The sequence below is a fragment of the Centruroides vittatus genome, unplaced genomic scaffold (assembly GCF_030686945.1).
Source record: "Centruroides vittatus isolate TY-2023 unplaced genomic scaffold, ASM3068694v2 scaffold_435, whole genome shotgun sequence".
In the NCBI taxonomy this organism is placed as follows: Eukaryota; Metazoa; Arthropoda; class Arachnida; order Scorpiones; family Buthidae; genus Centruroides; species Centruroides vittatus.
The window spans coordinates 2,795,238-2,815,309 of record NW_027122708.1 but is presented as its reverse complement, the minus strand read 5'-3'; the positions used below and the strand labels follow the sequence as shown (position 1 = coordinate 2,815,309).

The 20,072-nt window shown below is 27.1% G+C and overlaps 2 protein-coding genes across 3 annotated transcripts in view; both read left to right on the top strand.

Annotated features, from left to right (window-relative positions):
• The window catches only part of LOC136989101 (uncharacterized), a 246,419-nt gene that overhangs the window by 63,867 nt on the left and 162,480 nt on the right, over positions 1-20,072 (top strand). The gene's annotated exons all lie outside the window — the stretch shown is intronic.
• Positions 3,393-20,072, top strand: part of GckIII (Germinal centre kinase III) — a 65,788-nt gene continuing 49,108 nt past the window's right edge. Inside the window, exon 1 of one of the 2 annotated variants that reach the window (XM_067287144.1) lies at positions 3,393-3,817. In XM_067287144.1, the coding sequence (XP_067143245.1) occupies positions 3,803-3,817 (15 nt within the window). In that variant the 5' untranslated portion in view covers positions 3,393-3,802. Of the gene's footprint in view, positions 3,818-10,306; positions 10,707-20,072 lie in introns of those variants that run through there. The other variant, XM_067287143.1, reaches the window with a different exon arrangement.

Sequence of the window (20,072 nt, the reverse complement as noted above, 5' to 3'; positions counted from 1 at the left end):
TTTGAAATAAATCATTTTTCTTATTGAATGTTTTATAAACTTTGAAGACAAAATATTTAATAACAGCGTAAAATTATAGATTTGCAAAAGAAATACTAGAGTAATTTACCCGATAAATTTTACTGTCATATCTGTTTATAAAGACGGTATTTTAAAACGAGATACACTACTTTTTATCGAGTTAATGTATAAACTTGTTTGAAAAGCAGTAAAACAAGTAAACTATAAACTCAATCAATCAATTTCTGGAGCTCGAAAATATCCGAATCATAAAACTATCGATACAAGAAAATGCTTCAAAATATCGAGTGACTTGTTTTGATCAATGACATTTGGATCAAAAGATCAAATGGTGTGTTTATTTATTGTATGTGTGTGTCATAATACTATTAACGTATTTGTGGCGGTATGGGGCCGCGAAAAATATATTGCACACAATGAGAAGGTAAAAAGCTGTACACAATGGACGGCCCCTATATTATATACATACATACACGGTAAATAAATAGCCCTATACATATATTTAATTAATGTAACATATAATGTGAATACTTAAATATACAAATATTTATTATCAATATGTAACTTAAATATGTTGAATGTTCATTTAGAGAATGTAGTTGTTATAATAATACTTTACGCAATTGCATGAATACAGACAACTGTTGTTATGGTTTGAATTTTGTTTATATTAAGTTCATTTTTACATATGATGACGCTCTAAAGGATTGTCCATAAATGACGCCCATACTAGAAGGGAGGGAGGGGTTGAGCTTCAGTGGACGTCCGTTTTATTTCATTAAATTTTATACATTTTATGCATTCTATATTTATTTCAAAATTTCTTGTATGTTCCGTTTCTAGTTATGGTATATTCACGCATAAAGTGATAAAGGTTTTAATGGGGGTTGAGTTGTGGACGTCCGAAGAGGGGAGGGGGTTACGGAAACTTGTACAATGGGGGGAGGGGTAAAAATTAAAAGAAAAATGTGAATGTATCCCCTAAACTTTCTGAATTAGTTAATTAAAACGTTTATTTGAAAATTTTAAATTAAATCCGTTTATTTTAATAAAATCCGTTAATGATTTCGTCAATTAAAAAAAAATCTAGCTAAATTTCATCTTGTTAATTAAAAATGTTCATTTTATTTAATTTTAAGATTTAATAACGAACACACAAATCTGCACGCATTCAAATTTTAATAGGACATATTTAATAACTAAATAATTTTATTTTTAATATAAGCTTTCACTTTTTGACACTTATAGTCATTAATTTTGATTATTAAGGTTTACATTTTATGATTAAAATTTTTTCTTCGTGTTCTTTTCAACTTAATTGATAAATAGTGTTCTGATTCATCGCTAAAAACGTATCTGTTGTAAATATTTCTGTATATAATAAGCCGAAATAGTGTTTCAATTAAAGAAATTTATTGATCGTTTCGCTCCAAATAACCAATGGTGAATCAGATTTTGAAGTTAAAAGTAGATATTTTTCATGCGCTTAAGAAATTAGTTTCTTAAAATCTGAAATTATTCAACTATAAATGTGAAAGTTAATTTTCTAAGTTCGTTCAGATTAAAAAATTAGTTAGAAAAATTTGTAAAATTTTGTAAAAATCTCATATATAGTTTTCTATAGACTTGTATTACTATTATATTCGTTTAGAAAGATAATCGAATGCTGTATTTATTTTTGAAGCTCGAAATTTATATCATGATAAGCATTACAGCCAAACATAATAAATTTCCTGTTTGGTCTCTCCACTGTTATTTGAACAGATTCAAACGATTTGTGTGATATTCTAATAAGCGATAATTAAAAGAAGGAAAATAGAAATATTATATTTTCAGTGAGGGATGTTCAGGAAATATTACATTTCGTTACACAAAAGTCTTAAGATTGAAATTAATCGCTTCTTAATGTTGATAACACTTTCAGTTATTTTCTACTAAAAATATTTTCGTGAGATTTCGAAATAATAATAAAAATACAAATAGGGATTTAAGATAATCAGTGGTTAGAACGAATCACTATATGACGAAGCAAGAATATATTAACTCTTCTCTAAGAACGTTCTTAAAATATGTCTATATAATAGACATTATCATCTTTAAAACTAACCTCTTTGTGTTATATTCGAAGAATTAACTTATTATTATTAATTATATTTGTTTACATAAGAAGTAATATTTAATAAAGCGAATGAATTAAATCTAATGTTGCAAAAGTCAAAATTTTAAACGTTAGTGAAATGACTCATTAAAAAAAATAATAATAAATATATTGTATAAATAATTTGCCAAGAAACTATTGCATTATGAAGAAAATTAGAAAAATTTTATAGAAATTTTTAGTTATAAATACAGTAAAGTTTTCAAATAAATAAGTAAACAAGAAAATATTTTGCACATGCGTGAAAAAATGCTGAAATGATTTTGTGTGTGTAAACACACATTTATATATACACATATATAGACGTAACATGTTTTATGATATGAAAAATATATCAGTGAATAAAATATACTAGAAATTTTATAAAGAATCTGGGAGCATAGAATAAAAAATAATCCAATTATTAGATATTCCAGTATTTACAGCATGTAATTCCGTATACAGTATTTTCTAATTACTAATTTATGATGCGAATTTTTAAAATTGTAATTTCGATAGAGATATGACTTAAAATTATTAAATCATATCTCTTATTGATTAAAGTTGCTTATTCAGTAACATTTTTGCCAACACATATTTATGCAACATTAAAAAATTACGTAAATCATAAATCTTCAAATTTTATCCTTATCTTGAATAGGAATTGTTATCTCTTCTAAGATATTTCCACTGGTTAACAAAACAGCAGACATCGCCAATGGACTGTGAATACCACAACCTGTTACTGCAACCACCTGGAATCAAAAGCGGCTCTACTTGAAAAGCGATAAATAGAATATTCTGCTCTTTTAACGAAGTCACTAATTAAAATCAATTTGTCGAAGAGTATTAAAATTTTACTTAAACACGACTCTCGATTTAATTTCTTTTCGTATTTAAATATAAGTAAATATTAGTAGAGCAAACAATATTCATACATTTAATTACCTTCTACCATAAAATTGCACGGATCTTACGTAAGAATCAAACGTAATTAGTGTGCAATAAATCTTTGCAATTAGAAAAGTTTCGAAAGAAAATATATAAAATCTATTGTAAATATGGATAAGATAAATCTGTTTATAACAATAAACATTTGAATATAAGGAAGACACGAGGATATTTCAATATAACGATATATGAGAATTGAAAGTGTGAAGAAGCGCAACCAACACGTGTACAGCCGGATTGTGCATGTTCGGTTGATGTATTCACTTCCGACACGTGATGTTGTGACGTGTTCTATGACGTCATACCAAGATGGCGTCCCTAGAGAATCGTTTGTTTGTCAGGAAGACAACGAAGCGGAGTATAAGATTATGAATAAAACTATCGTGGATAACCTTCGGTCGAAAAAGGAAGAGTTGGTATCCATAACAAATCGTTTAGCATGAGATCGGTATATCGAGAGATATACTTAAAGTAAATATCGACTCTTAATGATCTACACTTAAGCCTACTTTTGAATTGAGTTGAAAAATTGGGAAGTTTGCATTCGTTTTGGTTTATTTCTTTCAAGAAAAACACCCGAATTTCTTCATCTGCGCTGGCAAATAAAGTGGATTATCGGATTCTATTTGGAAACAAATCGTCATCTGTCTTTAAAAATGCTAATATTTTGAAATAACAAAGAAAAAAATTGAAATGGCATTTAATGAGGTAAGAATGCTTCATATTTAATTGCTGTTTTAAATCATAATTTCAAATGAATTTGATACACGGTAACTCCAATTGTGTTACATCCAAATTCTGTTGATAAACAATTTACATAGAAAATATCAGATACAAATATGTGGGTTCAAAATTCTGTGTGTAATAAAGTATGAGAATGTATTTTTTAATTCTACAGTTACTGAATTCCAATGTTTTCAAAACTCTTGTCGAATTATGTGATGAAATCATTCCTTTTTTTTAATAATATAAGTTAAAGGGACAAAAAGGTACCCATGATTTGAAATAATAGTGAATGTTTACAGAATTGACTAACATCAAAAGTCTTGTAGAAAGGTGTGTTATGTGTAACTCTTTCATAATGATTAGATAAAATATTTTATCATTAAAGAAATCAAATCTTTTTTGGTTATAAATTTAGTAGACAAATTAAATTAAAATATAGTAGGATACCGTCTTTTATTTCGGTTCGATATTATAAATCAAAACTTTGTTACTTTGAATTAAGATAGACCATTATATTACTGCAATCTAATAAATACAGATAATTTGGAAAAATCATAATGGATATCTTATCGTACGACTGATAAATAGTTAATCTAAATTCTTTTTAAAAAACATTGTTATATATTCCTCTACTTATTTCTATATCATTTTTCTACTTGACATATTTATCTTAACAGTTATTTGTGTTAAAATTCCTTCACAATTAATTCTGTAGATGTATTTTAAAAAAACTTTAGTGAATAAATTTATGTTATTTCCAGATTATATATTATTCATATATCTATATAGATTATATATATATATATATTTATTTATTTTTTTAATCCAAAACATAAATTTTTAAATTTTAAATTATGTACAGTAACAATCAGCAAATTTTATGTTCTTATATTTTCATTTTTATGAACAATATATCATTTATTATTTCATATTTGGTATACAAACAACTGACAATGTATTATATAAAATATATTCTGAAAGTCAATATTTCATTGATTTTTATTAGAAAAGTTTGTATCTACTTTAAAATGATGGATAATTTTTATACAAGAATAAATTTTATTGAAAATTACATATCAAAACTGATAGTTGCTATGATTGTGCAAAATTATTATATCTTAATTAGAAATACATAACAATATATCATGTTAAAGTTTAGTCTATGTAAAAATATATTAATTAATTAATAATTTACATTTATAAAATGTTAAAAGTTTAAATTAGATTTATTATATTTTGTGTGTTTGTATTCACACAAACAACAAAGTTATGCAAGGTTATGTTCTTTTGAAATATTTTTTAAAAATTCAGAACATACTATAAGTGTATTAATGAAAAATGTCGCCAACTTCACTTAGTATATTTATACATATATATTATCTAAATGTAAATGAGTAAACAATTCATATTATTATTATTACAGTTACAGTATAGACTTTAATAAGTGAATATTTTAAATATATTTTCATTATTTCTCAATGATTGAAGATGTATATTATCATTTGTATCATTTATCTTTTCATCAAAACACTCGTCACTCTCATTTCTATGTTGACCTACATATTCGATTGTTTATGAATGCAGATTATTCCAAAGTCGTAGTAATAAATGAGAGTAAAATCATTTAAGATCATTTACGGTGTTTTTAGATGACGAAACGGAAAATATTGTATCTGTTTGTAATAGTCGTGGATGAAACGGAAACAAACGAAAAAAAGTATTTCCACACCGTTGGTTTATTTCGAAAATGTCCGGAGCCAGTTTTCTTGGTATTTGCGGCTGGAGTGCAAAGTTGTCTGGCCCAAGGCAACCATCAAAGTTCAGTGTCTTCTCATTCGAATCTCTCTCTCTCTCTCTTTTTTTTAAATATACATATAATTTAGTTAGGAGAAATGGCCGTTTTACTTTGGTAGGATTAATTTATGGCTAGCAATTTAACATGTTGATTAATTTTAATTTGATACTCGTGAATGTAAATTTTGTTTTTATAGATCAGATGTTTTGACCCTAACGGCGATCCAGGCGTGCCCCAAACTTTCTAGGAGCGTTGACCTTCCTCTATCATCAAACGATTGTTAAAAGTCTCTATTTACGGCGATCTACTTTTATTTGCGGTGTCATTTCGGATGTTTATTATAAGAGACAAGAAAAGGCGTTTTAAAACTGTTATTTTTAAAAGAAAGTATGGGAGGAGCATCATTATTGTACTTACGTGGGCCGAGCGGTTATTCGCCTAAATTTGATTAAAAATTAGCCTAAAGAAATATTCATTCGAATAAAGTTTATTACAGTTACTACTATTATTTATTTTTATCATTTTTTTTTAATGACACTTTCAATCATTTACGTTTTATAGTATAACTTCGATACGAAATACGATTGCAGCACCATCTGTTGTTTCTACTTGATATAAATCAAAAACAAAATTTACGCATGTTTGCTTTTCGTCTAAAGAATCGTCGGCGTGTGGGTAACTAAGAAAAATATCGGAATATCAATTGACGATTAATTGTTATATAAATATTAGATCAGTGTAATAACTTTTTAATCTAGAATAAATTAAGCCAAGTGTTTCTATTATAATTAAACAGTCAATGTTAATAAACACCCCTTTTAAGTTATTCATTACAAGTTCAAATAATACTGATTGGTAATAAAATTGTTAATGAAGTATTAAATTTTTTGTTTTTCCCCACAGAAGTACAAATCTACAGATAAATTATATAAAAAATAAAGAATTATCTAATTTATAATTTTAAAAGTTATCTATCGAGCAAATTATTTTAGTATATATATATATATATATATATATATATAGTATTTAAAGACCTATTGAGCAGACAATTTAAGTAATAATAAAATTATTGTATATAAATATATTACAATATGCAAGTAATAATGAAATTATTATTAAATATTAATTAGGCTATATAATTATTAGAAAATAATATATATAATTATTCAAAGTGTTTATTCTAATCCAACATTTAATAAAATTTGTTTTTCTGATTTTTACAGCAACGTAAATTGTTAAATCTTTAAAATGTTTGCCAATTGAAAAAATATTTATAATAAATTTGACATTTAAAATATCTATAAACACTAAAATCGTTGTATAGGTATTAATATTTTTAAATGGAAATTTATGATTCATATCACAAATATTTGTAAATGTGACCGATTAAATTCAAATTTGTAATTTGTATCCATGTTTTATATAATAATAATCCTCATCATCATCTATAGATATGCAACTCTCTCTCTCTCTCTCTTTTCTAAATAATCTCATATACTAAATATCACGTATGAATTTAAATTTGGATTTATTATTTTATATGAAATTATAACTGAGTAGTTTAAGAAAATTATATATATAGTCTCTTATTTTATATCTACATATATACATGTATACGTATTTATATAAATTAAGTGCAAATACAGATCTTTTAAATTTGCTGGTAAAATATTGTTTGTCCAATGAAATGATGTAAGAAATTATGATATTAAATAATGTAAAAAATTCTGATGATGATTACTATCTTCAAACAGGTTTTTACTGAATGGTATTCACTGCGGATGCATTGATCGATAATACATAGCTGTAGGTGTTTTTAAAAATTACAGCACCCTCAAAATAGGTGTTGTTAACTTTAAAATGCTAATAATATGCATGACTAGTTATGAATTTTAGGGGCATGTAGTTGGAAAGGAAGGTGTAGAAAATAATGAAATTTTTTTTTAATAATAATTATCAACTGGATTACTTAAGTTTGGCAATTTGTTCAAAAAATTATTGAGTTGATTCATGTAAAATTAGAATAAATTTAACCGAGTTAAAAACCATAAATTTTTGGAAATGCAATTTTCGTAAAATAATAACTTGAATTTGATTGTTTTTATAGTTTATACCGTTAAATAATTATCTTTATCTCTCTTTTTTTTTGTAACTCTTTCCGCCCTGTGGGCACTAAGAGGGCCTCTTATAGCAAGCCCATTATGGGTTCGGCCAGGCCCACAATGGGGCGGCCGGGTGGTGAGGGACGGGGACCGACGTATCCGAATGCACCACCCCCCGAAAAATTCCTGGGGATTTTTCGACCCGTCCGGATTCGATCCCGGGTCCCCCAGGGCGGCAGGCTGCGAACCTTGACCGCTCGGCCATCCGGCCGCTATTATCTTTATCTCATTGAAAAATATTTACGATATCATTAATACGGACTAATTCGATAGAGAAATTCCCAAATAAATTAGTTTTTCTGTTAAGTACAGTATCCTGTTTTAAAAATTAATTTTTTTTACTTGTAATAAAACGTTTTTATATAAATCTGTATCGTTGGAAGAAAAAATTTTAATGCTTAAACTTTGAGAAAATCGGGGAAAAAGAAAACTATATACAGTATATTAATTCGGAGAAACGATACTGTTTTTGGTTCACAATACTGTTCATGACTAACAAATTCGGCATTCCACATGGACGGTTGATTCGAATTATTCGAAGTGTCACCTATCTACAGATGAATGAATGGGCATTTTCTTTTATTGCACTTTGAACGTATTGCAAAAATCAGTTGCGATTATGTAATAATTCTAGATATTGTGTCATATTTATATTTTTAAATTACAAAACATTAGTCGAAACTGTCCCGTAACTAGGAATGAATCATTGGGGTGCTACAGGGACAAGATGAAAAAATTCTGACTGGTAATTTTTTTCTTTTCCAATCAGCACTACGCCTATTAGCCATAGTTCAAGCGTTAAAAGAAAGTAACAGTAGCCTAAGTTTACGTAATGAAAGCGAAAGTATATACTGTATTATATATAGTGCATATGGGCACTCCCGACTCAGGGCCGGATTTACATAAGGGCATTTGGGGCCGGTGCCCAGGGCCCCCACAAAACTATGTTTAAACATATTTTTTTTTACTATATACTTAACTATTGCATATATATAAATTTCACTGGTGTAAAGGTAACTTGCAGGAAAAAAAATTTACATAAGCATTTTCAATTAAATTAAAATAATTAGTTTTACACAATAAAATATATGTATATTTACAATAACCTTATTTTTAAATGAAATTTACAACTTCCTACAGTTGAAATTTTTAAAATACTTGAAATATTGCGCGATTATTTATACACGTTCGTCAAGTTTATAAATTTTCTAAATCATCAAATTTGCCTACTGTTAAAGGGGGGCCCCACCTTATTTGCGCCTATGGCCCTCTGATTGTTAAATCTGGCCCTGTCCCGACTAACCTGATGGGACTTAAACCATCTCATAACCCCCGTAGCTACGGCTCTGGTCAAAACATTTTTAGAATTAAAAAAAATTAGATTATAAAATTATCAAAAATAATCTATAATAAAATTGATCAATTTTGCGATTCATCAATGTAAACACCACGTAGGTCTATTTTTTAATTTTATGATTCAAAGTACAGGCCGTCCTTCGACTTTCGACGTAATGCGTTTCTTAACCCTCAAGTTTGCACGAAAATCGAACAAAGTTACATATTATAAACAGAATTCCGTTCTCAGTGATCCAAAAAGAAAAACTATAAAGTCTATAATTAAGAGAGGAAAGGTTTAGTTTTTTTACAGCGAATACGTAATACAAATCAAAGTATAAAACATTGATTTGTGGTTTTTAACTTTTTAAATAAACGTAAAACACAAAAAAATAATAATTTTCGCAAATGATTTTGGCGTTATCTAATTCAAAACTAGCTGAAAATGCCAGCTCGAAATTTTTGTTTGCCGGCAAATATACGAAAGTGCGAATATTGAATGCTAGAAGCGAGTTTATGGGAATCAAAGTACGAAAGTCGAGGACATCCCTCGTTTGGAGTCAATTCTTGGACGATTTTAAATGATAAAATCAATATCGATTTATAAGTTCTTGCTAATTATTGATAGATTGTTAATGATTTGTAATTTTTTGACGAATAAGTCCAAATTGTTATGCTGACTCGCTAGCACTGTTGATATTACGTTAGATAGGCATGAAGTGCGAAACATTTCAGCTACTTTAGCTTCATTGCATAGAAGTAATTTATAGATTATTTATAATTTTACTATTGCAAAATCAACTCAGAAATAACGTTTAAAATTGTTAGAGCTTTTATTAGGAAATAGAACAATAATTATTTGGCATGATTTCAAATATAATTATTCCACATTTAAAATAAAAATATATATAATGTATTTTAAATTATACTAATTAATCATAGTTTTTTAGTATTTTATAACAACAGATTCGTTTATTAGGCTGATTTGTAATTCTCTGTATATATATTAAAATTTAATTATTATTTATGATTTTGTCTACTAGATGGCGGAGGTAGTATTACTTACGTAACACAAGGTAACGAGCAGCGTTAGATTTATCTGTTCAAGAATGTCGCAATGCTATCATAACACTAGGATAAAAATAAATAAATAGTTACTTAAAATAAATAGCGTAAAGTATAAACATTAACAGAATTTTGATTTTTGTCTCGGTTTTCCTAAGGATCTGTTTGTTTTAAGATATCCCGGCGATAGTTTATTTGACTACTACAAATTTACTTGTATTTATAACATTTGTAGTAACCGCCGTAACCTCGTCCCCATCGACCGAACGACACGTAGTCAAGGCAACGCCTCCGCCAATCGCGCAGTATCAAATTGTCGATGGTCTGCCGTAGACATACGATGGTCGTAAATGTGTGTTCGTGTTGCTGGTTTCTATTCTACTAGGAAATGCCCACCAAGTACGATATACCGAGTAGAAGTTTGCATGTTATCGGGCCCGCTTGGAACTATCACCATCCTCAATTTCTGAAATGGAAAACGTGGGCTCAGCCGGCCAGGCCTTTGCATAATTTGGTGAGTGAACAGGTGCTTATTCTATTTTCTAGTGTTTGGTCCACTTACATTCTCGTATACGTCGTAACAGAAAAATAAGTATTACTAAGTCGAATGTTATTCGTCGGAATGCTCTTGAGACGCAATGTAAATAAATACGGAAATTCCTTGCATTATAATGGCCATTTGTTTCTTTGTATGCTCGCGTTTATCCGGACGATAAGAAGACAAAATAATTAAGGGATATAGTTGAGGTGGACGAACTTTTTAGATTGGAAAAACCTTGAGTTGAATTCAAGTCGATGCTAACTGGCCTTCTTTACTTAGTAAGTGGTACACCTTGACCACGTTTTTCGGACATGCGGAAGTTGTCTGTCAATTGAATGTTCTTACAGGTTTATTTCTGTGTATTAGCGGTATCCGGTTTTTAGAAAGAAAATTTTGGAATTTAATATTGTTTATAGCCATGTCTCTTAACTAATAGTCTAATTTCTGTTGTACCATATCGTAAAAGACAAGTTAAAATGAAACGAAAATAAGAGTTGATCTTCCAGTTGGACCGGCTCAACTTCCCTATTTTTCTGTCCCGTGGCTGCCGATCTGATTGTCTCCAAAAATAGTCGTTTTATTATGAGTTTCTTGAATCGTGTAATTTGTCTCAATATAAAAACTCGAAGGATGTCAGTGGCACTTACTTTGATGATCGTGTGCATTGGGTGCGGGAGTTGTACGGTAACATTCCTGTGCGTTAATACGTCATCTCCGTCTCCCACATATAGTTGTTTGTGAATATTAATCATTTAAAACTTGTAGTTTATATTTGCAAAAATTATTTACTGTTTTTTCTTAAAAGTTTAAAGAAATGATTTAATATTCAAATAATTAATTTTAATTATTCTCGATGTAAAATCCGTCACGTCCAGTCTCGGTAGAACCTGTTTCGTAGAAATAGGTCAAGCTATTCGGTGCTGAGAAAAGTATTCTCCGTTTGTTTCTTGCTGTTTTAAGCATATGTATCTAAAATAATTACATTAAAAAATTTCCTGCATATTTTTAATAATAATAAATAAACATTAAAATGATGTTACGGGACAGAGTAATTACAATTTTGACGTTGTTATATAGATATTAATAGATCGCTATCATTAACTAGCATGGAATATTCCTAATATTTTCATAGTTTATTTTAAAAATTTACGACACCGTCGAAATTTCGATCTGCAGATAATTATATGTCAATGTAAATAAATAATTAGGTAACATACTATATTAAAATTCATATATTGTGGTCGTTATGGTCAATAGAACTCGTTCATAGATTGTAACGGTCAATATTTCATTTATAGCTTGTTTATGTGTCACTTAAGAAAATTAAATATAAAAAATCCGGACGTTTTGATGGCCGATTGAATTTCTGGGGTATTGTGGACGGCAGCTATCAGTGTTGTTATGCGTGATTTACACTTGTTTTTTGTTTTACCTGTATGTCGTTTTTAATTTGGAACATGTTGCATATTAATTAAATTTATTTTATATCAGATATTTAGATGTAATCCCACTAATTGTTATTTTGAAATTATTTAAACATGTAAAAATTTTTATACTTGGAAACATGCATAAATTCTATCAAGCAATTTGTCATTCAGTATAATAATTTAATTTCTGGAAACAAAATGAGTGTAACCATTATAATGCTAGATATTAGATTTAAAAAAAAAAAGACAAAAAGGATGTAGGTTTTAAATTATGAAGAAAAAGAATTTTAAAAAAAGTGTCATAATTGCTTACCAATTAAGACAAATTATTGAATAACAAAAACAGTAAATAAACACAGAACTAATTAAATCTGATGATCAAAAATATACTGATGGTAATCTATAAATTTTATATTGAAACTTTGTTTTAATCTATTTATGAATCTGAAGAAAAGTTAAAACTACACCTGTATGCAATTTGGGATATAAATTAGTTTTTAATAATTGAACATAATTTTAAATATTACAGTTTATTATAATTTATGTTACGTTGTCATAGGTTATGTTATGGATATGTTAATCGTTTGAGCAGGAACTTCAGTTCACACTATGACAAAATTATAGTTTTAGTCACTCTTTCCAGTAGATAATAAGACTGAAATTATCTGCTGAAAAGAGTGAGTAAGATTATAATTTTGTCATAGTGTGAATATGTTAATAGTTTAATTTTTCAAGAAGAATAAAATTAGAGATGATAAAACTTATCACATTATCATTATAGTGTTTATTTGTACTCTTATTTATAACTGTATAAAGGTTTTTTCAAAATAATGAATTGTTAGAATTAGACATAACTGTTTTCTAAATAAATCATATGAATATTTAATAAGTACTTTCAGTTATTAAGTTTCATATAAAATGATCTGTTGAAATTGATTTTATGTTAATGTGTTATATTTTCATAATAATTCACAAATGTACAAATGGGAAATGCTATTTTTGGATATAACTATTCCAGATTTAATGAGTAATATAATAGAAAGCAAAGCTTTTAATTGTTATTTAAAATTTGAAAATAAAAAAACATGCTATAATATTATTTTAAATGCCTTATTCATTATAAATTAAAATTATAATATCTGAAAACAATGACTGATTCAATTTTCTAAGTTATTTATAAATAAATAAAAAATAGGACAAAGTTAAAAAAAAATAGTTTTGATAAGTTAAAATTTCAATATTTGTTTATAAATTAAAACAAACTTTTAAATGAAGAATCAATAGTGTTATAATTATTTTTATCATGTTTTGAACAGTTGACTAAAGTATGAATTGACAATAGTTGATTAATCAATTAGAACAGTACACTAATAGTTGATACTGTCTTGTATACATTGAACAGCTGAATACTATAAAGCAATTTTTTGTTTAATCACCTAAGATCAGATTCAGTGACTCTAATCACTTTATCAACCAACAGAATAAAGAAATGATCTTTAGAGAGCATTAATAAAATAAAAATTAAAAAACTCAAGCACTCAAATTTTAGATATGTATGGTAATAGGACAAACTAACTTCTTATAAAAACAATAAATAAGATTTTACACTCATTTCTTAATTATTACAAATTTTAGTATATTTAAAAAAGTTTAAATTATAAGTTCTAAATTCATACAAAACTGAAGGAAATGTAAATACTATAGACTAACCTTACATTTCAGTTGAAATCTTTAAACTACAAAATGTTTTGGAGTTTAAAGATTTTTGACTGAAGATTAATCTGTAGTATAAAAACTCTAAATATGTTTTTTTAATATCTTCCAAAACTATTATTAACTATTTACTGTTGTTTTCAGTTCATGTGTACTGACTGCATAGTTATATTTATATTTTATTGTTTATTTGAAATGATTTAACATTTAGCAATTGGATTTTTCTGTTAGTAGCTAAAAATAAATCTGAAATTTACTAATGGCTTAATTATACATTTCAAACCTCAATTAAGTATCACCATTTGTTTGCCTTTAAAATTGGCACTAAGTTGAGTATGGTACTAAACTGAAGAACCCAAACAATAAGAATTAGATAGAGTATAGAGTTTCTATACATAATTTTAGTTTGAATTTGAGAATCATATAATTTAGTCATAACAATGTTGTTTGTAACACAAAATTGCATATTTAGTAACTTATGAATATGGTCTGTGAGCTTGTGAGGGTGATGTTTTACTGAAGAGTTTCTTAATTAGTATTTATAAGATGATTTGTTATATAGGTTATATGAGAATGGTGCAATAGGCTATATGGCTATATCAGGAAGTTTGACTGTATATTGTTTAATGTGTATAAGCTTTATTACAAAGTTAAAAAAATTTAATATATTAAATAAAAACTAAAAAATTATATTAAAAAATGTAAATTCTGATAAAATTTGTAATTATCCTTTTTTACTTTCCTGACTTTTTCATCTGAGGTGAATTTTAAAATAAGAATAAGCTGATTTTTAAAAGACTTTAAAACCATTACTTTACGTAAAAATAATTTCTTTTAAAATTGGTTTATTATTATTTTTAAAATTCACCTTGAACAAAAACATCACGAAAGTAAAAAAAAAAAAGATAACAAATTTTATTGAAATTTATACATTTTTAATATAATTTTCATAAATACTTGACTTTGGTAAATAGAAAAAGATAAGAATAATTTTTCTAAATCTTTTTTAATAGATTTAAAAATTGAAGGTGAGAAAAGCCGAATCAAATTTTGCTTTGAATAAGCTATCAAAGAATATCAAATTGTAATTTACTATTAACTTTTTCAAAAAAGTTAATTTTTGAAATGCAGGGTTTCCCAAAATATACCTACCAAGATAAGTGCTTTATTACTTTGTAGTGAAGAGAAGAAAAGTATTATCCATAGTATTTTGTAATCTGTATTTTAAACAATTTACATGACAGTGTGTTCCATTTTTCTCTACAGTGATATTACATAACCTGATTTGAAAATTTGAGACTACACATTAAAAGACATCATTTGAAATGATGACTATTTCTTGCCTATTATGTGTGGAGCTTTTCCAAAGTCTTTGAGTTGGACTTTATATTGTTTTTTTTCTTCAGATAACTGCATAAGAAATAGTCACATGGATGAAGTCCAAAGATTATTGTAATTGATCAGTTCTGGTGCCATAGTATTTGAAATAGTCCACATTATTGTAAAAATATTGGAGCATTTCAAATACTGGTGCTATACAAGGAGATGGCTGTTGAGATGAAAATGAGCCTAATCCAAAAACCAGATGCAACCTATGTTGATGTTTTGTCTCATTTCTATTGATCATTGTCTTGACAAATGGCACTCTTGCAACAATATTCCAATTCCTTTCTGTTAAGAGCTGTTGTACCTGGATCTTGTACAGAAAGAGATGATTGTTTTTTGACAATTCAGTGCACACTATGTTTCAGTCATAACTGTTGTAAACCCTTCTGAAATAGACTTTTTCTGATTTATTTTGAATATTTCTTGAACTGTTTGAGTATTGGTTTGTCCTTGCTATGGAAAGCCTGCTGCTGTGGGGTTGATCATCCAACACTGTTCCTGTATTGCAGAATTTTTGGACAAGGTTAGTTATTGTATTTGTCTGGTCCAACCTTGATGCTGACTTCTGACATGCTTTCCTCACATTTTCTGGACTTCCAATGATAAAAATTCTTTAACAATGAATTTATGCTGCTCAGTGATTTATAGCCACCATGTTTTATATGCCCTGAAAAGACCAAAAAAACAAGTGTACATTAAATTCAAATACTGAGTAGTATTAGTTTTGTTACATTTTTAATATTCATTGTGACATTTTGTTTAAAATGTGGTAGGTATATTTTTGGATATCCTGCATCAATGCTAAAATAAAATTAAACTCAATTTTCATTATATAGAAACAATCATAGTTCTAGAAATTAATTTGCTCTATCTTAATACTCAAAATAAAATAAAAAATTTGCAATTGAATATGGTTTAAAATATAAAACATCAGCCAAACTGGCTATACGTAATAAAGGCAAAAACATTAGCAGTCTTACATTTTTGTACTGGATATTGGTTTAGTTCGCCTTTATTTATGGTTCAAAATATTTTTAATCTTATGTATTTCATTTCAGTGAATCTTAAATGGTCAGTTTGTCTTGTAATTATTTTATTATGATATTGATCATTAAAATATCAAAATTTTTTCAATATATAAAACAAACATCAATAAGGTTTTTAAGTAGAATTCTAACAGATAATTTTATATTTTTAAGCCCTTGAGTTTTTTTAAATAAATGCATATATTATTATGAAATAGATTTCTGGTTTTCTCAGTTCTGTAGAGACTTCTGATCTGAAATTTTAAAACTTGAACTCAAGTTGTATTAATTCATTCTAATTTTAGTTTTTATTTTAAAAACTTGTTTAATAATTTGGATAAATTTGTATACAGTACTCTCTAAGCAAAAAATTTACATATGAAATAATTAGTTACTAAAAAAATAATAAAGCTATACTTTTAAGAAGTAAGATATAACAAAAACAAAAATGGAGCTCCAACAAAGCATGTTTTTGTTATATTTTAAAGGAATTTGGAGGGAGGATTTTTTTCATTATTTAAGAAGTTTTAATCAAAAAATATAACCATTTTTGAAATACTTAGAATTTTATCTTAAGTGAATAAAAGTTTATATATGATGATACTGTAAAATGAAATTCTAATTATTTTAAGTACACTTCAAAAATAAAAGTTTAAAGAAGTATTATTGTTGAAAAATTTTATTTAAGATATACTAGATATCCTTTTATCATATTAATTTATGAATGTCCCATCTCTCCTTTCATCATCAGTAAAATTTTTACTTTCCTGGCTGTTATACAGAGGGAAAGTATAGCAATCTGGCAAAAAATGACCTGTCCAGATTTTTACATTTTTGGACTTAGGACACCTTGAACATTGAGAAATGCAAAAAAAATTCAGGGAGAGATTTCTGTATGTATGGATGTTTGTGTGTGAGGGGACACTATTTTGTTTATCCTGTTTGAAGCTTAATAACTCCTGTGCTTTTTGTTGAAAATTTCTGAAATTTTGCAGGGAGGTTTGTTTATTAGGGTCATGGTTCTCAATTTTTTTGAAGTTGGGGAACACTAACCTTTGATGTTTCTTTTCCTGGAACACTTACAATACATCAGCTTTAAATCGGGAGTGACAAGTCTTTTTTAAATCGAGCACGTTCAGTCTAGTATATTACATCATTGGCGTTTGCTGATTACATTCCAATACAAAAATTATTTTACATTGTATTGATTTTTCTTTTGCAACAATTTTTAATTGTATATTTGATTTTTTTTTTCACGGAACACTTGAAGTGGCTTCATGGAGTACCCATGTTCCGCAGACCATGGATTGAGAATCATGGTACTAGGGGATTGATGCTATTAAATTTTGGTGGTTAAAGGGTCAGACTTAATGACAATTTTACTTGTTATTAGCATTTACAATTTTTTTTATAAAACTCATCTCTATCCTCAAAATTAAGCTTTTTGCTATTTTATAATAGTTAAAAATATAAAAAGTTTTTAAATAAAATATGGTAACAGATGGTGCCACTAAATTTTTAAATGTTTCCAGGGAAAGTTGAGCAACTTGTTGCTGCTTTATTCAGTCCAGACTTCAGTGTTTTTACTCTTATGATGCTTTACCCAGATTACTGTAAATAAATTAATTAAAAAACCAATTATATTAATAAAGGCATGTGATCCTCACTGAACCAATTCATATACATTTATAGATGTAATACTTTTAAGCATGAAATATAAATTAATATACTCATCTAAATAAATTTATATATATATAGTATCAATTTTATAGGTTTTTTTTGTAGTTACTCAAATGGTTAAAATCTCAAAAGGTTAGTTTTATGATATTTGATGAATAAAAATTCTTACAATTGAAACTATTCAAAATTTATTTTAATGTAATGGATATCATTGTTTCTGTTTCAATATTGAATATTGACATATCAGTTAGTAAATATTCACAGAATTAATAAATTATTGCTTTTCTGGATTATTTTTGACTTTTACTTATAATTTTATAGAAGAGAGAATGCCTTTCTACTTTTTCTGCATGGAATGTTGTTTTTAACAATAATTCTTATTTTATCATTGAGGTTAACACACTGTGGCCTCTGCTTTTCTACTTTATCTTTTAAATTACTTTCCATGATATAAAAATTATCAGTCATTTAAACTTTTTTTTTTATTGTTTGTTTTTTTTTCAACTTTAACCTGAGGCAGACTTCTGAATGGGGTCGAAAATGTTTGTTTTAATTAAATTATTGCTGGAAAAGTATATAAGGTGTAGTTATTAGTACACTGTTTTTCATTTTAAAATGTTTTAAGTTTTATGATTATTCAATAATGATATATATAACTTCATATGTATTTAAAATAATTAACAAAATATTTTAAAATGCAAATGGTAAGGTTTTTAATAGTCAGTGATATATGGAGTTAGATATCTACTTCAATATCCTTTTTACTGTCTTAAAATACTTTACAATAAGAGTATATTTTGCTGTCTTAAATATATTCTTATCATGAAATATTTTATCTCAACAGTATTCTCTCTAAAAAATTATTACTATTTAAGATCAAAAATAGAACATAAAAACAGATGTTCTACCAGTAATATTTTTAAATTTACCATATTTACTTGCATATAGGACGAGGTGTGACTTTAAAGATCAAAATAAAGAAAATTAGATTTATTAATACAATTTTATTTCGTTTAATCACAAGTAAAATATCAAATGAACATAAATGCACACATTGTCCTGCAAAAATTACTAGCATTTTAATCTTTAAGGAAAATTCTTGTAAAATCGACAATATAATTTGTTCACGTAAAGCCAGACAATTGGGAATCTTTTTTTCCAATTCTTAACAGTCGAATCCACTCTCCGTCAATTACACTTATGAGTTTCTCCGAATAATCATCTGTTTTCACGTGGGAATGGATTAAAACTTATATCGGGCTCCCATGTGATTTTGGAATTTCAATCTGGAATTCAATTTAAAAGCTTTGCTTTTCCTATTGCTATTTGTCTTTACTCCTGACAATATAAAAGAACAATTCAAACAACCCAGGTAAAATACTTATGTTTTAAATACAAGAGGGTAAGCATCTGGTAAAAAATGCAAATACACGGTTCACAAAAATTATTTGCAAAAACGCAAAGAATCTTTCATTCACGCGTATAGGACAACCTAGGAATTTGAAGCAGTGATAAATGAATAAAATCCTCATCTTATATGCAAGTAAATACGGTATATCTATTTTCAAAAACATTTAAAGGTGCATAGAATGTTACTATTCAAGCTATAATGTGTTGCAATTAAATTTTCTTGAGATTGTAAAATGAACAAAATATTTGTTTTAGAACCAAAATACAAATTTTAGAATATGTACACAAAAATTAAGTTTAAAAAAAAAAACAAAATATTAAGTTTAGAACTATTCCTACATAAAATAACTATTAGGGATCTATAATAATAATTGAAGACATGAGTGGATGAAGGGAAGGTATTCTGTTGCAATCATTCAAAATCAGATTGTCCTTACATGGATGGAGGTTGTTGTATCTAAGACTTTCATATAACCCCATTAAAGATCTCAGAAATTAAGAGACATGGTAATGTTCTCTGCAACATACTATTTTATGGATATATTAACACCAAAATAATTAAAAATAAGAGCGTGAATATCAATCCACTTAAAACTGATTTTGTAACATAACACCTTCATATGTTCATGTCTTCAATTAATTACTGTTTCTATTTTCTATAATAATAGTTCAAATTTAATATTTTATTTTTTTATTTA